This window comes from Polyergus mexicanus, unplaced genomic scaffold, assembly GCF_030449975.1.
Source record: "Polyergus mexicanus isolate NDT 795.1 unplaced genomic scaffold, iyPolMexi1.0 SCAF_77, whole genome shotgun sequence".
Classification (NCBI taxonomy): domain Eukaryota; kingdom Metazoa; phylum Arthropoda; class Insecta; order Hymenoptera; family Formicidae; genus Polyergus; species Polyergus mexicanus.
This window is the reverse complement of record NW_027223397.1, coordinates 10,004-32,885: the sequence shown is the minus strand read 5'-3', so window position 1 is coordinate 32,885 and position 22,882 is coordinate 10,004. Positions and strand designations below refer to the sequence as shown.

Genomic DNA, 22,882 nt, shown 5'->3' with positions numbered 1-22,882 from the left:
GCTCGCGCTCGTGAAGCCGACCGATTAAGTCGAACCGTTCGGGGGCTCGCGCGACGTCGCGTCGGCGAGCGTCACGCACAATGAACGCTTTGCGCTTGTGCAAGCATAATCCTCGTTTTAGTTATTAAATCGTAGAGCGATTCTCGCACCGTTCTTATACAGCCCTCTATTTCTTGTCTGAAATACAAAAGTAAAAATTAGTAAAAGTAAAAGTTAGTAAAAGTAAAAGTTAGTAAAAGTAAAAAATAGTAAAAAATAAAAATTAGTAAAAAATAGTAAAAAATAAAAATTAGTAAAAAATAGTAAAAAATAAAAATTAGTAAAAAATAAAAATTAGTAAAAGTAAAACGTTATAATTTATTATAATTTATTATAATTTATTATAATTTCAATCGGATACTTACATTAAACGCGCGATATCTACGTCTTCGTTCAACTGAAAGGCGAGTCTAAACGAATCCGGATTATTCTCAATAACACCTTGCGCCTCCGTACGCAAATCCGTGGCGAGGTCCCCCAGAACGTAGGACTTTATCGCGATTAAATCTCCGTTTACATTAATATAATCGGCCGCGTTAATTATCTGTTCGATTCGTTCCATATCGAACAATTCGCGACCGATTTTACCTTTCGCCACTTCGCGTTCCACCGTTTCGTGCTTCGTTGTCTCGTGAGCGAGAATACTTTGACACTTCTCGAAACGATCTCGCGTTTTATAAAAATCGACGCGCGGATGTCGCGGTACGATTTATCGATCGCGCCGCATCTTCCTTCCGCGACCGCTCCGTCGCCGGAAGGGGGGTATCTCTACTCGCTCATCGAGTGTCCTTTTTAGAGGACAAATGAATAATAAAAATAGAAAAACAAAAAACATCCGTTAAATAACGCGCATTCCGAATACTCGGCGAACAATGAAATAATCATCGCCGAAAAGGAGTATCTAGGGGGCATTTAAGGGGTATCTCTAATTTACCGTTGCCGGAAGGAGGTATCTCTAATCGCTCATCGAGTGTCCTTCTTAGGGGACAAACGAATAATAAAATAGAAATAACAGAAAACATCCGTTAGATAACGCATATCGTTGGAAGGGATATCTTTAATCGCTCATCGAGTGTCCTTCTTAGAGGACAAACGAATAATAAAATAGAAAAAACAAAAGAGGAACTCGAGCGCGTCCGCTAGATAACGCGCATTCCAAACGCTCAACGTCGAAAGAGACGCGGTTCCCTCTCCCTCCCTCCCACCCACTCACATTATTCGTCGACGATAAAAATAGGCGTCTCGCGGAACGCGCGAATCAATCGCGCCCGGCGTCTCTCGATAGTTTACCGCGTCTCTCGATAGTTTATCGCGTTTTCCCCCGCTTCGCGCGATGACTAACGCGAGGACGGCTCTTCTCGCTCTAGCGACGATGCTCGTCGCCGCGACAATCGCCGTGCCCTTCGACTCGGAGAGGATCGAAGCGCTCCGTTTCCTGCGCGCGTACGGTTTTCTAAAGGACGATGGAAAATCGCTGTCGTCCGATAACGCGACGTCTCTGCGTCGCGCGCTATCGCTGTTTCAAGAATACTATCAATTATCGGGAAACGGCGCGTTAGAGGCCGTTACGCTTCACCTTAGGCGTAAACCGCGATGCGGTCTCGCGGACATTCCCGATCGCGCGTATAGCCCGATCGCGCGAAAATGGCCGAAGACGCGTCTCGCGTGGAATTTTCAAGTGGCTAGCGAGGAAATCTCGCGAACGGCCGAAACGGGCGCGCACACTTACGCGAATCGTCGGAACGTCAGTATTTGCCCGGCGGTCTTCGACGGTCCGGGAGGAGCCCTAGCTCACGCGTTCTTTCCCTCTGGAACGACCGACTTCACATCGGAGATACACGTCGACGATTCCGAACCGTGGTACGTGTATCTAAACAAAAATCCTCCCGACACGCATCACCTGCTACAAACGCTAACGCACGAGATCGGCCACGCATTGGGTCTACAGCATAGCATGCGCAATGACTCTATAATGTTCCCGTATATACCCGACATCGAGAATCAATTTCCAGTTAAGTTGAGCATAGAAGACATTCTCGCTATACAGAATCTATACGGATCTCACGACGACGGAAACTATCCGACGGCGACTCCCGCGACCACCGCGGCGCCCGCGACGACGAGCGTCGCGCCGACCGACCCAGCGCGCGCGGATCTCTGCGCATTGCGGCGCGTGGACGCCGCGCTAATAATGAATCATCGATTATATATAGCTAATCGCCGCAATGTATGGTCGGTCGACATGACCGAGAAATGCTACGGTAGACCCATGACGCTCACGGATTACGCGACGTTTCTACCGGCGAATTTCACGCGTCTATCCGCCGCGTATCGAAGACCCTCGGGCGATCTCGCGCTATTCGCGAACGATTCGATCTACCTCGCGGAATATCCCAGTCTTAAACTAAAATCGGATTGGCCGAGATATCTCCACGATATCGGACTTCCCCGAAACGTTAAAATCAACGCAGCGATAAATACACACACGGGACGAACCTACGCTATATACGACGATGATAAAGTCGCGGAAATCGACGAGTGTCACATGATAGTCGTTAGACACGCTCCATTAAAAGATATATTTCCCGGAATTCCGTCCGTGATAACGTCAGCCTTCCGATACATCGATGGTAATCTATATTTCTTCGCCAAACGTCAATTTTACGCCTTCAACGAATTCACGAATATCGTAACCTCGGCGGGTCCTTTCGATCTACGCGCGCTCGGCATCCAGTGTCCTACGGATGGACTGCTAAGGCAATTGCGCGATCTCTTTAGTCGCGTCTATCGTCTCGACGACGCGACCGAGAGAGAGAGGATCGACGATGAGAACGACTAGAGCGACCCTACCGTTATTTTTTAAAAATAGAATATATAAGAGAAAACGCGCGAAAGGGGAAGAAGCGATCTCTACGCGAGTATATAAAGACCGTCTATCCGTTAAGCGCTTCATTATTGACGGAGAACACCGAAGCTAACGCGCGAGAAAGAACAAACGAGAAAGAACGAGCGACGATGTACGCGACAATGGGGGGACAACCGCAGCAGCAACACTCATTCGACGATCGATCGAGACTAACCGAACGAGACCGCGAAGATAGCGCGGAATACGCTAAAAAAGCTAAAATGGACAATGGGTAAGACTATCAAACATTTATTCGAACTAATAATTCGCTAGCACCGTTTCTCTCATCGCTCATATCTATTTTTAGACGAGATCGCGATCGAACGCCAAGACACGACGCGGACGTCTCGGTCGCGCGACCGCTCAGAATCTTAGGAAGACGCTATCCATTGACCAAAACCGCATATAAACATCTGGAAATCAGCGTTAACGTCAGCCGACCCTCTTTCGTAGAAATCGTCCTCGGAGATTGTCACGGCAAAGAGATCTCACTAACGCCGGATACGTGGAAGGAACTGCTCGATCTACGACTCGCGCTTCTGTCGCACTTTCGCTCCGACGAGCGCGACGAGGCGCGTCCGACGCCAATACACATCGGACAGTTGACGCTACGATTCGGCAAACTCAACAATCTCCGAATATTTCGTCTCGAAACGCCTAAAATTCGTCTAGCCGTATCGAAGAGCACCGTCGTAAATATATTAAATCTGGAACTTTGCGTCAACCGCATCGTTGCATCTTTAAGCGGTTAAACCGCGCGCGTGGACAATAATCTAACTCGTTTCCTCGACATCGCGGCAGGCGCTCGCGATAAGGCGATAATACGCGAGAGCGATAACTTCGACCGCAACGATATAATCGATTGCGGACTGCAGGCTCTGGTCTTCGGAGAATCATGATACGCTTACTCGCGTACTCGTATTATCGTATTATTAATATATTAAAAAATTTGTAAAAGAAAACAATAAAAACACTTCTCCTCTTTCGCTAGAACGACGATATCTCTTTATTTCACGACCTTTCGAAGATTCGCTATCTCGCTAAAGCGACAAGCGCGCTCGTATCGCCGCTAACGCGCGCCTCGAGAAGAGGAGAGCGACGAGGGACGCCCCTCCGTCCGCTCGACCGCCCACCGACGATCCCCCGCCCCCTCGACGCCGGGCGCCCGCCGCCCGCTTGCGGATCGCGCGCTAGAAGCGGCGCGCCCCCCTAAAGAATCGCGACATCGGATCGCGCGCTAGAAGCGGCGCGCCCCCCTAAAGAATCGCGACAGCGAATCGCGCGCTAGAAGCGGCGCGCGCCCCTAAAAAACGAGTCGCGTCAAGGTCGCGAATCGGGAGGAACCGCCACCCCCCGAGCGCCATATCTCGAGCGCTCTCGGCGACTCGTACTCACCGCTTCCCCCCGGCCGCGCTACCCCTCTCACACTACTTACCCCCCTTACACCCGCCCAGCCCGATCTCCATCCCTCGGGCGCCTACAAACTGCTCCGAAACTATCTCTCTCTCTTCCTCCCCAACGGTAACCTCTTTCTCACACTCACAACAAACTAAGCGAAAACCGGCCATACTATCCTACTTACATTGATTGAGATATCGTGGCAAGTTCGAATTTTTTAATTTGATTCACAGTCATTGGAAACTTAATGTCATGGAGATTCAGCACTGTCGTGTAATGAGGGTACGAAGATTCTCGATTCGTGTTTCTTTCGGCTGGATGTAGAGCGGCGACCACAGACTACGCGAAACACGCATTGTCATTAGATTGCACGTTGATCGCTTCATTGTTATTTCTCGCGGTAATTTTAAATGACATCCCGCGCGCAAACGATTATATTTATTTATATTTACCGTTAAATCGAGTATTTGCGACAATGCCCACCCGCTATCGCGTTCCTGAAATTCTTCGAGCGATGCTAGAATAGGCTCGGTACGCGCCGCTTGTACCATTCGCGTAAATCGGATGTGCGAAAGAGTTCATAGTTTCTCGTATTGATACTTTTATTTGCGCGCTTATCACCTGTCACAAATTCACCATTGAACACTGTATTAATTTTCACATTAAAGTGTTTTTTCAGCATGGTTTGCACGTGTTCGAGCACAATATCTTTAGCATCCTCGAAAAATTGGCGAGGCTCGATGTGATTATGATTTATAACCGCACCAGTCAATATGCGGCTCTCGAACGCCGTATCGATCTCTCGCCAAATCAATCTGTGTTGCCGCGTGCTGCATCCTGCACCGGCGTGTACAAAACGCCTGCGTAACGACTTCTTCAATCCCTCGAGTCGTGCAATTCGGGCAATCAACGATTGTCGAATCCCGATCGATAATCGTGGACGTTTGATTCGACTTTGCTCTTCCACCGATTCGATATATTCGTCGCATCGTTGCTCCCACGCAATGTACTTTTCTATCGAATTCACTCTTGCAGATTGCTCGCGCAGAATTTGTTCGGCATTGTTTTCCGCCATATTTCTAATTTTATGCCAAAAATTTTTGCTAACAAGATGCGCTTATTGATAGCTCGTGTCTCGGAACTCTTTGCGAAAATACTGACAGGGTGTGCCTCTTTACCATGATTTTATATTCTATCTTGATGCCTCTTTCCATCATGTGTATCAACTAAATTTATTTCGCAATTTGTCACATACGTTTTGACTAATGTCGATTATTGCATTTTTTTTTGTCGTCTAAAGATGATGTAAAATCCTAGGCGCATCGCAAAAGTTTCAAATTACAAGCAGCTGTCCAATGTTAGTGCAATTTAATCATAAGGATTATCCTTATATTTTAGGATTTTGTCGTGTTTTGACACGCGCGTTTGAAATCTGATATCTATGGGTGATGTCATCGCGAAGCAGTCGCATATCGGCGCTTGAAAATTTTATATTACGTTGCATTTTTGTGCATTCGGCTAAATCTCACACCTGGTGATGATGTCATCGCAAAGCAGCCGTATATCGGCGCTTGAATGGAAAAATTGAAAAAATTTTAGCGTCATCAATAATCCCCACTACATTGCAATTTTGCAATGCTAATATATATTTTAAATATGTTCAATACCTTCAGTATTGCATCGATCACTTGTGCGAAAGGTTCATATAAAAATGTATCCCAATGAAGAAAGCCGCATGAATTATTACGTTCCGATTCAAGATGCTGATGAAACTTCACCGTGTAAGAAAAAAAATGTAACAAGTAAGTTTTAATTAACTTGAAGAATTTTTATACTTTTTAAATTTTTTTTACACTTTTTAAATATTTATATAAATAATATTGTTTTTACTCCCTAGCATTTCATCCGAGCCTCGTCGCGCGGTTCGTATACTCGGAAGACGATACGCCTTAACCCCGACGTCGTACAAATATTTGGACATTGGAATAAACGTTGGAGCTATCTTGCGTGGAATTGGTTCTCGGCGATAATCGGGGCAATCAAATAATATTGCCTTTTGAAACGTGGAAATCGCTAATGCAGAAACGTACGGACATTGAACGGCTTCTACAATCGACTGAAATCCCATTGCGGATTCGAGATTTGACATTCGAAGTGGTTAAAATATCTGATTCGAATATTATAAAAATAGGATTATCCAATAATTCTTTATATATGAAACCGCCAACTCTATTCTATTTATTCGATTTTGAAAAATGTATAGGTCATATGTATTACTGGTTATGCGAAAATACGCATATTGTAAATGAAAAATTCAAACAATTTGTAACTGTTTTACAACAGAATAATATCCCTAATGTATGTGACGCTGCAAAAACGATACATGAAAGTGATATGTTTAACAGCGAATCGCTCATAGATTGCGAGTTGTTGACATGTGCAGTAAATGATATTCTTCACGAGGCTTCTAATAAATAAGTTATTTTACTAATTATCCGTGAATTTAATTATTTATCCCATCCTTTATGTATGAATAAAAACTGTGTAATAGATATGCACAGTCTGCAAAATTTAACTTGCGGACGCTATCTCTTTCTCAAGTGCATGCGCGGACGCTATCTCTCTCTCTCTCAAGTGCATGCGGACGCTACCCCCCTCTTACACATTGCGAACGCCTCGCGCTGTCCCTGTTACACCTACTCGCGGCATCGTACCTTCGCGTTCCCTCTTCCCCGCGGCCCCCGCGCCTACCGTTCCGCCGCAGCCCCCCTCCCCGCGTGACGTCATACCCCCCTGTGACGTCATACCCCCCGCGCCGGTTTCCCCTCGCCCCTCACCCTCCCTCAGAGGACCTGAGTTAGAACCCGCATAGTATCTCTACTTAATTGTCCAAGTTCTCTGTTTATTGGACATATTTAGCGTATTACCCACAATGTCCAACATTAATCTTGCCCAACATTAATCTTGAGTTGACCCACTTCACGAAGCCCTCTTAGATTCCACCACCCATATATCTAGGAATGATGAGCATTATGTGTTTGCTACAATGAGGCAATGAAACTGAAGCCAAAAGGTAGATTAAAATTTCTCTTATAATACTACTTCTAATAGATAATAATATACTTATAATATACTTATAATATATTTAGCTTATATTTACTAAAATATTCGTTAACATTATCAATACATTCAAAAGTCATCGGAATCATCACATCATAGTTGTCTTGAAAATCATAGTTTTGAATTGAGATGTCAGTTTTATCATTTCCACTTCCTTCATCAAAATTAAGGATGTGGCGGATATTCGGCAATTATCCGGTATCCGGCCAATCCGGCTACTTTTTTATAATCCGGCTATTAGCCTATTCGGCCATTTTCTACAGTCTGGATGGTGATTATATCCCAAATTCTTTTTTAAGTTTCAAATTGTAATGAATAATAAATTAATAACGTATATAAAATTGTATATAACCGTATAAAAATTACACTGATAAAAATATTTAATTAGATTGACCAATGTCTGATGAAATATAGATCATCACGATATTTCATCAAACGTTTGGTCAATCTAATTAAATATTTGTTTAAGTATTATGGGATCTGACCTCGCAGTTCGAAAAATGTTACCGGCCGAGAGAAAAAAGAGAGGGCGTAGACGAGAGCGACAGGGGCGCCCAGTTAGTGAGTGGACGTACGATCGAGATCACGCTCAAGAAAAAAAAAAAAAAAAAGAGATACACCTGTTTAAACTTTGTATTTTTATATATATATATATATTTAATAATCAACAATTCCTACAACATTGGAGGCTCTCCCGGGATATACGAGACATATGGAAGTGTCAAGAAGAAGGGACGGTAGTACGCGTGAAAAATACGCACAATAAGACGACGAAAGACGACGAAAAATTCCGGAAGACGTAAGAAGAAAGACGATTGCGTGAGTACGGCGTTGACAAGAAAACACATCCAGGCGAAAGTATTATCGAAGACGTAACAATGAAGAGGCTTGAGCAAATTAAAACGGTGGCCAATAACCTCAAAACGAGCTCAACGAAAGCCATCAAAGCGTTACATAAATTCATTTTCGAGCAAGAAGGTGATAGAGAAGCGGTTGCGTGAATTCAAGGGCTTCCCGTTCGCCAGTGATTCAGATGAGTATCGATCGAAAATAGCATTCGTAGAAGGTAATTTTAGTTGGGGAGATTTAATCTCTGTATGCAATATTTTAGCTATAGATTACTCTGGGACAAAGAAAGAATTGAATCAGCGCATATGTAGCTGTTTAGTAGATCTCAATTCACTTAACGACGCTATTAGGCCGGATGGAGAAGAAAGTGATAAGGGCGATGATGAACAAGACGAAGAACAAAGCGACGATGAGGATGCAAAACGACAAAGAAAACGCTTACAATAAAGAAATAAGACAGACAAGAGAAGAAATAGAAGACGAAGAAGAGGAGGAAAATGGGACTGAAGGCGAAGACGAAAATAAAGATGAAAAAGAAAACGACGAGCGATCGGCAATAGTGGAAGCTAGAGAGGTAAGCACAAGGTTTACAATGACCTTCAGAGATGTCGAAGATTCGATACGGCATTTCAATGGAGATGAGAAATATCCGGTGGAACGTTGGATAATGGATATCGAGGAATCCGCTGAATTATTTGGATGGACTGATATTCAGAGGTTGATATTCGCCAAAAAATCGTTGACAGGCTTAGCGAAACTGTTTATTCAAGGAGAAAGAGGCATAACGTCATGGAAGAAATTAAGGCAAGCGCTTAAAGATGAATTTAGTCATAAAATGAATAGTGCCGAATTACACAAGCTGTTGAGTAAAAAAAGAATTAAAAAAGATGAATCGGTGCAAGCTTATTTTCTAGTTATGAAGGAGATAGCTAATAAAGGTGAAATTGAAGACGAGGCACTGTACCATTACGTTATCGATGGCATAGATGACGGCGTTGCAAATAAAAGTATTATGTACGGAGCAAAGAACACAAAGGACTTTAAAGAAAAATTAAAGATATACGAAAGAATGAAAACAAAGATTTCAAACTCCAGTAAACCTCTGAGTACGGCTGTAAATAAGAAAGCGAAACCGAAAGATGATGTTCGTTGCTACAACTGCGGAGCCAAGGGCCACAGGTTAGGTTAACTAAGTGTGAGTCCAAAAGCAAAGGCGTAAAATGCTTCAATTGCAACGAATTTGGACACAAAGCTCCCGAATGTAAAAAAGAAAAAATAAAGAAGAAGAAAAGAGAAGTACCGACAAAAACCGAGCCTGTGAATAGCCTAGGTACCCCAAGAAGTATGTACAAGACGATCAAGATACGGAACAACCAGTTGAATGCTTTGATTGACACTGGCAGTCAATTTAACATTATTAACGATAATCCGTACAGAACAGTCGGATCACCTCCATCGTCCAGAACTACATTGCGTTTTTCAGGATTTGGAAGAAACGAAGTAGAGCCGATGGGATACCTTGAGGAAGAAATCTTAATTGATAATGTATCTTTTCAAGTAATTATATATGTAGTATCAAATGACGTCATGACTATGAAAGCTGTAATAGGAAACGAGTTGCTAACACAAGCCGAGCTCATGATTAAGCAAAACGGCATCATCATTAAGAAAATACACAAATTAGATTTAATGCACTTACCCAGCTATATCATAGAAGAAAATATTCCAGACACCGCGCATATTGCTGGCAAAGAAGTAAGGAAAGAGGTGGAGCAGCTACTTGAAGATTATCGACCCGAGAAAACGAAGGACGCCAATGTTGAAATGGCGATTAATGTCAAAGACAACCGGAAGATTTTTACAAGACCAAGGCGTTTACCGGTGCCGGAAAGGAAGATTGTAGAAGAACAAATGGAGCAATGGATTAAGGAAGGAATCGTAGAGCCATGCTCATCTGAATACGCCAGTCCAGTGGTGGTAGTACGAAAGCGAGACGGGACGCCAAGAGTATGTATAGACTTCCGAGCGATGAATGAAATAGTGGATAAAGACCGGCATCCGCTTCCCTTAAGAGGATGCCGGAGCGACGGCCGAACTCCGACGGGTTAGCGCCCTCATCTAAGCGTAACTAAAATTATCGATAATACCGACCGAAATTATCGATAATATCAATAATTTTAGTTCCGCTGTTACCAATATTAATATTTCTGCATGTTTTATGCATATTTGAAAGAGAATTGTGTTCAATATGTTGAAATCGGACAACATCGTGTATTTCTACTGCTCTATTGCCTCGCACGCATATCTAAGCGTATCTAAGCGTATAGATAACAGTATAACATATACACGTGTCTGCCTTTATTGCATATTTGAACACAATTGCACACATTACTTATATGGACTTATATATATATATATATATATGTACGTGTGTGTGTGTGCCTTTCCATATATCTTTCCAAGAGGAATAATATTTGGCCATGTGTATGTGTGTGTGTGCATGTATTGTTATATATATATGTATGCCGTTTATGTATATATATATATATATATATATATATATATATACATACATGCATACATAGATACATACATACATACATACAATAGCACAATATATATATATGTATTATAATATATAATAACGGTTATATTGCTAATCTTACATAACTATTAAATCGCATCCGGTTCAAAATATTCTAAAGCAACCAGCACACGTAAATCGCCTCTGGAATATTTTTTACAATAACCAGCACACGTAAATCGCCTCTGGGATATTTTTTACAATAACCAGCTCACGTAAATCGCCTCTGGGATATTTTTTACAATAACCAGCACACGTAAATCGCCTCTGGGATATTTTTTACAATACCCAGCACACGTAAATCGCCTCTGGGATATTTTTTACAATACCCAGCACACGTAAATCGCCTCTGGGATATTTTTTACAATAACCAGCACACGTAAATCGCCTCTGGGATATTTTTTACAATACCCAGCACACGTAAATCGCCTCTGGGATATTTTTTACAATACCCAGCACACGTAAATCGCCTCTGGGATATTTTTTACAATACCCAGCACACGTAAATCGCCTCTGGGATATTTTTTACAATACCCAGCACACGTAAATCGCCTCTGGGATATTTTTTACAATACCCAGCACACGTAAATCGCCTCTGGGATATATTTTTAACCAGAACGCTCATGCAAACCGCATCTGGTATGAAATATTTACAACCAATTCACGAAAAGATCGCTTCTGGGATCAAATATTTCGGCAATATTTAGAGCGCACATGCAAACCGCATCTGGTATGAAATATTTACAACCAGTTCACGAAAAGATCACTTCTGGGATCAAATATTTCGGCAATATTTAGAGCGCACATGCAAACCGCATCTGGTATGAAATATTTACAACCAGTTCACGAAAAGATCGCATATAGATAATATATAACACACATCCCAGTGAGCAATATGTTATCAAAAGAAATTCATAAAGTACTCAAGTTTAAGAATCGGACTTCCGAAAACACCATCAAAATGATAATATTATGATATCAATAAGTCCTCCAATGCGTCGATTTTAGAGGAAAGAAAGACATCATATAATTGACATCTAAAAGAATTCCACAATCTGACTTCTTTTAAATATCAAAAAAATGTCACCGTTAAGAACCGTTCTATTTGTAGTATTATATTTTTGGGTGAGTTTTTTAATTCATCGATTGATCAATCGCATGATGCGCAAGGACAGCAAAGTTCTGGATTTGCTACATTTGTGCATCATGGGATTAATCAATCGATGAATTAAAAAACGCCCTTTACATTTTTTTATTTAAAGAAAAATATAACTCTTAGTATACATTTTTTAATAACATTTTATTAGAACTTTGCAAAATACAACATTTGCTAAATTATTTTTGTATAATAAAAATAACTTTTTATAATACAATCAATTTGATAATAAAATAAAAAATTTGCCATATAATTGCACATAGATTATTATTGACAATGAAATGCTTTATTCTATTTAAAATGAAAAAAATTTATAATATTGCATGAAAGAAAAACAAATATAAGCATATACATATACCATATATGTACTTTAGTATTGCTAAAAAAATTTCAATTTTATCTTTATAAGAAAAATGTAAGTATATCTTTATGAAAAAATGTAAAGTAAACGAAATAAATCGTTATTACAAAAACTAAATTTGAGTATGCGAACATGCTGCTTGACGTTAAAAAATAATGTACGCATTTACGTAAATATTTGTGAAAAACAATATATTAAATTGAGCAGCCTTCAATCAAATAATAAAGGAAAATAATAATTAATATCACACAGAATACGTTTTTTCGCCTTAGAAAAAATCTTTTTTAAGTATTTTTGAAACTTTTTTCTTCTTCTATTTCTTCTTTTCACTAGCGTGTCTCTTGGAGTTTTGATTAATCCTATCTCCAGCATGCTGAAGCCAATTTTTTATTACGTTTTGGACAGAATGCGAAGAAATCTTTTCTCTAATATCGATGATTATTTCTGAAAAAATTTTGTTACAAAAATTAAATGATAAAGTGATTAAAATAAAATTATTAAAATTATAAATTATAAATTTTGTTATACATTTATTATATATTTTCAGTATAAATATATTTTCTTGCTATTAATGATCAATTTTTATTTTCATAAAAACATAATGACAAAATAAAAAAATAGCATTACATATGTGCGCGCGCGCGTGAGTAATGCTTTCAAATTAAATAATATTAATATATTATTAATTCTGATATATTAAAATAAAATCTAAGAAAACATAAATACCGATAATGACGTCAACAAATTTCATACATTTCGTTTCCACAGTTTTTTTCTGTCCTGTCCATGAAAGTTTGTACGCCAAATTATCAGTTAAAGTAAGTTTCAGTGCGTTTCTTACATGTTGTTCTGCATCTTTCCCTCCTACAGTTTTAATTAATTTTTTCTGTAAAAACATGTAATTGTAGTATTATACATATATACATTTTTAAATTTAATTGTACTTACATATTAGATAAAGTGTACTTACATATTGCAACAAAGATACGGAGTCTTGTATTAATAACTTGTTAAATTTCTCTAGTGCTTCTGGTGTTCCAATTGGTAAGTTTAAATTTGTAGTATTTTTTTGTGAAGAATGTGGGTGTTCATCTAATAATAATTGTTGGATCGTAATTAACAATCGTATAATCTTTTGAATGTCATCGCGACAACCATCTATATTTAACAAAATTTATAATATTTAATACATATGCATATATTAATTATATATATATATATATATATATATATATATATATATATATATATAGAGAGAGAGAGAGAGAGAGAGAGAGAGAATCAACTAATATGCACAAAGAAATAATAAAATAAATCTATTTATATATTTTCAAAAGTAAAAAATATAAAGAAAAGTTGTCTAACACAAAAATTTATTGAAAAAAAAAAACACTAAATACATTTTAAATCATATTTATTATAATATTAAATCATATATTTATTAAAATATTAATTATAAAACAATTATCTCTATACTTACTGCAACACAATTCATGCAATTCTTTTTTTCCCTCTCTGTTTATATTTTCTGCATTCTCTTCGTAGATAATAATTGGTTTTTGTCGATCGGTTAGAAGAAATATTGATTGTGAATAGTTGATTGGTTGTGCATCTATTAAAAGAAACAAAAATTATAATGAAAATTATATAAATATTATAAAATACAAACATTTTATTTATAATCATTTTATTTATTATAATCTAGATAAAATTTAAAATTTTATTAATTGCTATTTAACTTTAATCTACAAATTGTATATAATTTTACTTGCAGTATTTATCTAAATAAATAATACTAAAATAAATGTAGAATATTTTCCATATTCTACAATTAGAAAAAAATTGTAATATTTTATTTTTAAACATTAACAACTTTATACAATATATTTAACAGATATTTTGCAATATTAACAAAATTATAAAAGAAAAATGTGTAGAAAATAAAAGAAATAAAAATAGAGAAAAATTTGTAATAATTTAAAGACATTGATAAAATCTGTTATATACTTAATAAGCCTGCTATATACAGAAAACAATAATAATTTTCTCACTTGTTTCTTTTACTTGTACATCCAAGTTAGATTCCATATCGAAGCTATCCAAGTATAATATTTGACTTTCTTCATGTTCCTCATAATTGTTTATATCATTATTTAATAATTCAGACTTTCCTGTAAATAGAAAATATTCTCATTAGCATCACTTATTTCAATATTTTGTAAAAATTTATAAGCTTTAAGAAGCCTTTTATTTTTCTGACTCACGGATAACTTTTTAAAATTTTTGCGTAATGACATTTTTAATTTATAAAAATAATGTAATGTATAAAATATAAAGATATTAAGAATAAAAATAAAAAATTCAAAATTAGAAAATAATAAAATATAAGTTACTTTATAGTTACTTTACCTTTTGTTTATACTTTTTTGAAAAGTTTAATTTTTATTTCAATTTCGCATCCAATAAAGAACTCAAACTCGAAAATCAAACCTAATATATATAAATAATTATTTTTCTGAATATATAAGTAATTATTTTTCTGAATAAATGTTATTTATATGCATCAAAATTAAGAAAAAGTTAACTTCAACATGACACATGACACTATATACATTAACGTGCATAATATCAAATAAAATGTTAATTATTCTTACCTGATATTTAATTCTTTCTTCTTCCTTTTCTCTTCCTTTCTCTCTCTCTCTCTCTCTCTCTCTCTCTCTCTCTCTCTCTCTCTCTCCCTTTATCTGTCTTTGCTTTTGGTTCTTCGTCTCTTCTTTAATTTGAAAAAATTTATATAGATTAATTATATATCTTACATATATGTGTATATAAATATATATATAATATATTGTTTTATGAATATATGGTTTTGAATAATGTTTATTACTATTATACTTTTTAAAAATCACAATAAAAAATTAATGCAATGCAACAGTAGTTGCAGCCTAATGAGTACGTCTTGATCTGGATATTTAAACATACTTATTAGGTAGCTTTAGTGTTGCGTTGCACGTTGCAGGTCATAGTGAGTACCTATAGCTTAAGAGTAATTTATTTTGAAATTTTAAGCGTTTATATTTTTGTGATACATATCGCAAATCATAATGTACATATCAAGGATAAAGTGGTACAATGTGTATTTCAATAAGAAAAATAAAATAATTTTGGCATTTTATTATATTTATTCTATATTGCAATTTCTATATTGCTCTGCTTACCAGAGAAGTTGGGTTTTATATTTGCAAGAAACACGCATATTGCAATCATAAAAATGTATATATATATATATATATATATATATATAGACTACAATAAAAAAGAATTTTTATGATTACAATATGCGTGTTTCTTGCAAATATAAAACCCAACTTCTCTGGTAAGCAGAGCAATATAGAAATTGCAATATAGAATAAATATAATAAAATGCCAAAATTATTTTATTTTTCTTATTGAAATACACATTGTACCACTTTATCCTTGATATGTACATTATGATTTGCGATATGTATCACAAAAATATAAACGCTTAAAATTTCAAAATAAATTACTCTTAGGCTATAGGTACTCACTATGACCTGATAAATCCTATCCGATTCTGATGTTAAAACAGGGTTTAAAATGCCCAGACTATGAATAAAAAAAATTTATAATTTTGAAACATGTGCTTTTTGAAGATATAACCTAACTTCTTAGATTGGATATAGACATAACAAAAATATATATGAAAATATTAATCTATTTTATACTCAAATACATATTTAATAATATTTATAATTTAAAAAAAAAAGATTATCTTAAAAACGTTAATATTGAAGAAATGCTATCTTTCTGAAATCCAAAGCACGCAGTGGCACGCAGTTCACACTAGACACGGGGTCTCTAGTTCACACGTACATTTCTTGCGCACGTGTGCGGCGTTCGTAAAATATCTAAAATAGCACGCTTGCTAGAGATTTTAGAGATATCTATGAAGAGATATCATAAAGAGCTCTTCTGAAAGATATCTTAAAAAAGATAACTTACTGATATCATTTCTAAGAAAATTTAATTAAGTCTTTAAAAAGTCCTCTTAAAGAGCTCATCCTCTCAATAATGCTCACTGGGATAGTATGCTCGGATCAGAAAGAGACGGACAGAGAAGAATGGGCAAAGAGAAAGAGGATATGAGTGTAAGTGAGCAAGTGTCTATACAAGTGCCAAAAGTAAGAAAAAAAAGGAAATAGTTGGATCTTTCTCCGTAGCAATACTTTATGCTCACTAATATTTAGCGACTGATGTGAATTATTAATCGATATATCGTTGTACAGCCATTCTCTCGCTTACTCATTCCTATTCTCTCTCTCTCTCTCTCTCTCTCTCTCTCTCTCTCTCTCTCTCTCTCTCTCTCTCTTCTTTTTTTTGCCCATGTCTGTCTATTTCTTTATAACAAAAATACTATATGAGTACTAAATACTATGTGCATCATATACATATAATGTGTATGTCCATGTATTGTAGTAATTCTAAATTCTATTTAAAGATTAATTTTATGTTACAATTTTTTTATACAAAGGTCTTTATGTTGTTTTCTATTTAGGAATTGCTTTAAAGATATAATCAAAAAATAAAAAAAAAACGAAATATTACATTTTTATATAATATTACATTATCATACTTATATTTTTGTGTAAACTGCACGGAAAAAAAATTCAATTATATCTAGCGACATATTAGTATATAGTATACATTAAAACAATTCCTTCTAGAATTATGGTATATAAATATACTAACCTTTTGACCCTTATTCTTTTTAAAGAAAGTCTGCGGGCAAAGCGAGGCAAGCGTTTCTCATTACATTTTCGCCCTATTATATGAACACACTATGACTACACAAACACAACACTCGTTTTTTAAATTCGACGCGTTATAACGCGTTATAACGGTTGAGCACACTTTTGCGGTTATCTCTCGTTACGCGTATGTACACAACACGCGCGACTGAGACTGAGATTGAGTACTGCCGCGCACTGATATTATCGCATGTGCCTGGCTGTGTGCGTGTGAATAGTACAGTCGCCTTATTCCCCAATACGTACATACATACTTAGATACATGCATGCTACAAATATCGCGTAATAATAAAAACAAATGCGCATCTTTATAAACGAATATTCTGTAACCGAATAAAAAGTTATTTTCATATTGATTAAAATTAATTCGATACATAAAAACATTATTTATTAATATTTTACGACGTGTCATTTTAATCACAATAATGTAATTAATGCATTTAAATTATTTTTGGATATATAAAATGCGAAATACAGACATTTGATTTTCTATAGTAACATGACATATATATACAGGGTGTCCGGCGTTAACCGCATCACCGGTCATGTGCAGGTAGAGCAGGTGAAACCGAGAAGAAAAGTCCTGTACCAATTTTTTATATAATACTTAATAAAAGAGTTATTATTGAGTAAAGTCTGGCCAATCAGCGCCGATCTTTAGCCGGGCGCATGTCGGTGAACCGCGCGCTTGATAGTGTACGCCGCTGCACACTTCACAGCGCGCGGCTCACTGACGTGCGCCCGGCTAAAGATCGGCGCTGATTGGCCAGACTTTACTCAATAATAACTTTTTTATTAAGTATTATATAAAAAATTGGTAAAGGACTTTTCTTCTCGATTTCATCTGCTCTACCTGCACACGACCGGTGATGCGATTGACGCCGGACACCCTGTATATATATATATATATATATATATATAAATTTTATAATAATTTATATATATTAATCTAACGTGAAAGATTATAGATAAAGGGAGCCTCACGAGCGAAACTTCGGAACTCTTCGATATTTGTCGTCTCGCTTGCTCCTTCATTCTTTCTCGCTATTGCTTTTGTCGACTCTCCAGCATCGCGCGGGGATCTTTCCTTATATAAACATCTTATAAAATAAAAACTGAAACTTTCATATTGTATTTTATTAGTATAAAAATAATTATAATGGATTAATGAGATTTTTGCGATTAAAATAACACCAAATATGACATAAATTGGATAATTTTAAATGAAATAAGTAATCATAATTTTAATAACATAATTGATTAAAAATAATCCGATTTATGTCATGTTTCGTGTCATTTTAATCGCAAGAATCTCATTAATCCATTATAATTATTTTTATACAGATGAAATGGAAAATACAAGTTTCACTTTTTATATAGAAGATGTTTATATTTTGTAGATAAGGAAAGATCCCCGACGCTGAAGAGTCGACAAAAGCGAGAGCGAGAAAGAATGAAGGAGTAAGTGAGATGACAAACATGAAAGAGTTCCGAAGCCTCGCTCGCGTGACTCCTTTTATCTGTAATCTTTCACGTATATATGTCATCTTACTATAGAAAATAAAACTTTTGTATTTCGCATTTTATATATCTGAAAATAATTGTAATGGATTAATTACATTTTTGCGATTAAAATGACACCAAATACGATATAAATCCGATTATTTTAAATGAAATAAGTAATCATAATTTTAATAACATAACTGATTAAAAATTATCCGATTCATGTCATGTTTAGTATTATTTTAATTGCAAGAATCTCATTAATCTATTAAAATTATTTTGATATCGATAAAATACGAAAAACAGAAATTTTACGAACGATATGTAACCCGAGATATTATAGATAAAGAGAGCCTCGCGAACGAGACTTCGGAACTGTTTGATGTTTGTCATCTCGCTTGCTCCTCGTTCTTTATTGTATTCTTTCATCCCCATTATTATATTCTTTTATTTCTTCAACTTTTATTCTTTCTATATTCTCGTCTTCCTACATAATAATACATTAATTTATTCGTCTTTATTTTATACAACATGAATGAGATATTGTGTATGTCATAAATAGAAAAAGTATTTAATTATGTGCATTTTTGTATGTACATGTGTTGTATTTAACTATAATTAAATAGAAAAAGAAAATAACTTGTGTATCTCATTTATGATGTATCAAATAAACATAAATAAATAAATTTATTTATTTTCATGTAGGGACACGAGAATAGAAAGAATAAAAATTAAGCAAATAAAAGAATATAATAATGGCAATAAAAGAATACAATATACAATAATGAACGAGCAGAAAGAAAAAGAGAGAGAGAGAGAGAGAGAGAGAGAGAGAGAGAGGCGCGAGTGAACGCGTAAGTGAATATGCGAGGAGCATGAAGCTAAGCGATACGTAGTACATAGCGAGCGAGCGATTAGAAAGAGACAGAGCGTATGATCGAGAGAAAAAAGATACTGCAATAATGTTAGTGCGTACATGTATATTACTCTACACGCATGAAAGAGACAAAGGTAGTACGATTATGTCTGTCTTTGTCGTGTAAGATTACAGCTCCGTCTATCGCGACATCACGCAACTAATCTACTGCTCTGTTTTACTCTTGAGCCTCCATCTCGCACACACACATATGCACGAAAATTTTATTTTGCAAAATCTTTTTTATAAAGCTTCTAAACTCACTTCTCTAAGTTCACTTATACTCTTTGATGAAATGCCGAGTGCGGAGTTTACTGATTAGGCACGTGTAGATTACAAATTTGTTATATTAAGTAAATGTTGACGCAGAAGCCGATAACAAAACTGTAATTTTCTCATTTTTTTTAACTTTTCAGATGAAATGTTAAACTCCGCACTCCGTTATTATGTGTACCTTAATTGTGGAAAAGGATTTGTTGATATCTATAATCAACAAAAAGATTTTGCAAAATAAAGAATATTCACGTTCTGTCGGTAATCCGGCATCCTCTTAATCGAAGATATACTGGATAAATTGCAAAAGGCACGCGTCTTCAGTTCCATTGACCTCAGGAACGGATACTCCCATGTACGTGTGAAGAAAGATGCTCGGAAATACACATCATTCGTGACACATAATGGTCAGTACCAATTCTTGAGAGTACCATTTGGGTTTTGCAACTCAGCGGCGGTATTTCAGCGATACATAAACGTAATTTTCGAAGATCTAATAGTAAAAGGAATAGTTTTGTCACTCGTCGATGACTTCATAATTCCAGGAGAAGATGAAAAAGACGCTCTCGATAACCTGAAGATCGTGCTGGAACGAGCAAAGGAATATGGGCTTGAGATTAATAAGAAGAAATGTCAGCTGTTGCAAACCCGTATTACATTTTTAGGATACGTGATCGAGGATGGCAAACTGTATCTTTCTGTTGAAAAGACTAAAGCTGTATTAAAATATCCCGAACCAAGAACGATAAAGAAAGTTCAAAGCTTCCTTGAACTTACAGGATACTTTCGAAAATTTATCCTTAATTACTTAAGGATTGTCAAACTGCTGAGTGACATACTAAAGAAGAATTCAGTATTCCGATTTACGGAACTCGAAAGAAGGGCGTTTGAGGAGCTGAAGAGGTGTCTTGCGGAAGAGCCGGTTTTGCGCATATACAATTTCGACTATGAAACCGAAATACACACCGATGCCAGTCAAGATGGATACGGAGCAGTTCTGCTGCAGAAATCACCCACAGACAATCAATTGCACCCAGTGTACTTTATGAGTAAGAAAATGACTGATGCTGAAAGGAAATATTCAAGTTATGAGCTTGAAGCTCTGGCGGTGGTAGAAGCTCTAAGAAAGTTTCGTATTTATCTATTAGGTAAAACTTTCAAAACCATTACTGATTGTTCTGCATTTCAGCAAACGATGCGCAAGAAAGATTTGTCGCCCCGAATCGCGAGATGGGTCCAGTTTCTCCAAGATTTTAACTACATTATGGAACATCGATCGGGAGCAAGGATGAAGCATGCAGATGCATTAAGTCGCAACCCAGTCATGGTCGTAATTGACAGTAACGTAATTCCACAAATCAAGAGAGCACAATTTTCTTTTGCGCAATGGATTAGTCTATAAGCATGTAAATGGGTACGAATTAATAGCACCAAAATCCATGCAAGCCGAGATCATAAAGCGAGCTCACGAGAAGGGACACTTCGCAGCAAAGCGGACCGAAGAAAACATCAAGCAAGAGTTCTATGTTCCTAATCTACGAGTTAAAGTTGAGAGGTGCATCGATAATTGTTTAAAATGCATCTTAGTCAACAAGAAAGCCGGAAAGAAGGAAGGTCTGTTGCATCCGTTGACCAAAGAAGACGTACCACTACATACCTATCATGTAGACCATTTAGGACCGCTTGAGTCGACAAATAAGAATTACAAACACATTTTGGCTGTAGTCGACTCTTTCACGAAATTCATATGGCTGTACCCTGTTAAATCTACAACCTCTAAAGGAGTTATTGATAAGCTGGAATTACAAAAGAGTGTGTTCGGAAATCCGAGCTACATCATTTCAGACCGAGGAACGGCCTTCACCTCGAACGAGTTCAAAGATTATTGTCACAAGAGAGATATCAAACTCTACAAGATCACCGCCGGCCTACCAAGGGCAAACGGCCAGATCGAGAGGATCAATCGCACGATCATATCAGTGTTGGCAAAAATGTCGATTGAAGAATCTAGCAAGTATGTTCCAAAATTACAACAGATGTTGAATTCCACCTATCAGCGGAGCATCAACACGACACCTTTCGAGCTATTAATAGGAGCTAAGATGAAAACCGAAGATGATCTTAAGATGAAAGAAGCCATAGAACAGGAGATATTAGATGATTTCGAGAACGCCAGGCAACAATTGAGGAACGACGCGAAGAAACAAATCGAAAAAGTGCAGCACGAAAATCAAAGGCATTACAACTTGCGGCGTAAGCCTTCTCGGGCATACGAGTTAAATGACTTGGTGGCAATCAAACGCACGCAAATGGGGCCAGGCTTGAAGCTGAAGTCAAATTATCTTGGTCCATATCGTACAGTCAAAGTCAAACCCAAAGACACGTATGACGTGATAAAAAAAGGCGAACAAAAAGGACCAACGAGGACAACCACCTGCGCCGAGTACATGAAGACGTGGACAAAGGATCGCGATAACCGTGTGTCATCCGAGGCGGATGACGAGTCAGGATAGCCGAGCTATGGGATCTGACCCCGCGGCTCGAAAAATGTTACCGGCCGAGAGAAAAGAGAGAGGGCGTAGAGGAGAGCGACAGAAGCGCCCAGTTAGTGAGTGGACGTACGATCGAGATCACGCTCAAAAAAAAAAAAAAAAAGAGACACCTGTTTAAACTTTGTATTTTTATATATATATATATTTAATAATCAACAATTCCTACAGTATTGACACTATATACATTAATATATATGTTCAAATGATATAATATTATCGATATAAAATAATCAATTATGTGCAAAATGTTTGCATACATATAATTATATTACATTATTTTATAAAAAGGGGAAAACTTATAAATATCTCGCATTGCACAACATGCTACTATAATATTAGTTATACGAATGCGAAGAAAACCAAAGTATTCATATAGAGTATTTACTTATTATTC

At 36.7% G+C, this 22,882-nt stretch overlaps 1 protein-coding gene and 2 long non-coding RNA genes across 8 annotated transcripts; 1 reads left to right on the top strand and 2 right to left on the bottom strand.

Annotated features, from left to right (window-relative positions):
- The first annotated feature begins 1,372 nt into the window (after window positions 1–1,372).
- On the top strand, window positions 1,373–3,696 carry LOC138944044 (stromelysin-1-like). The gene is made up of 2 exons (XM_070314921.1): window positions 1,373–2,354; window positions 3,398–3,696. The coding sequence occupies exons 1-2, from the start codon at window positions 1,373–1,375 to the stop codon at window positions 3,694–3,696; spliced, it is 1,281 nt and encodes a 426-aa protein (XP_070171022.1).
- A 9,113-nt stretch (window positions 3,697–12,809) lies between these two features.
- Window positions 12,810–13,417, bottom strand: LOC138944040 (uncharacterized). 2 transcript variants are annotated; one of them, XR_011448632.1, is made up of 3 exons: window positions 13,383–13,417; window positions 13,139–13,298; window positions 12,810–12,856 (listed from the first exon to the last, which is right to left on the bottom strand). It is a non-coding gene; the product is annotated as an uncharacterized lncRNA (long non-coding RNA). The 2 variants fall into 2 exon arrangements; XR_011448633.1 differs by having other exon boundaries at window positions 12,842–12,856; window positions 13,166–13,298.
- A 10-nt stretch (window positions 13,418–13,427) lies between these two features.
- LOC138944039 (uncharacterized) lies at window positions 13,428–16,158 on the bottom strand. 5 transcript variants are annotated; one of them, XR_011448628.1, is made up of 6 exons: window positions 15,985–16,158; window positions 15,398–15,454; window positions 15,067–15,188; window positions 14,464–14,583; window positions 13,893–14,024; window positions 13,428–13,570 (listed from the first exon to the last, which is right to left on the bottom strand). It is a non-coding gene; the product is annotated as an uncharacterized lncRNA (long non-coding RNA). The 5 variants fall into 5 exon arrangements; XR_011448627.1 differs by having other exon boundaries at window positions 15,398–15,448; XR_011448630.1 differs by lacking the exon at window positions 15,985–16,158 and adding an exon at window positions 14,822–14,902 and having other exon boundaries at window positions 15,398–15,531.
- Between the last annotated feature and the right edge of the window lie 6,724 nt (window positions 16,159–22,882).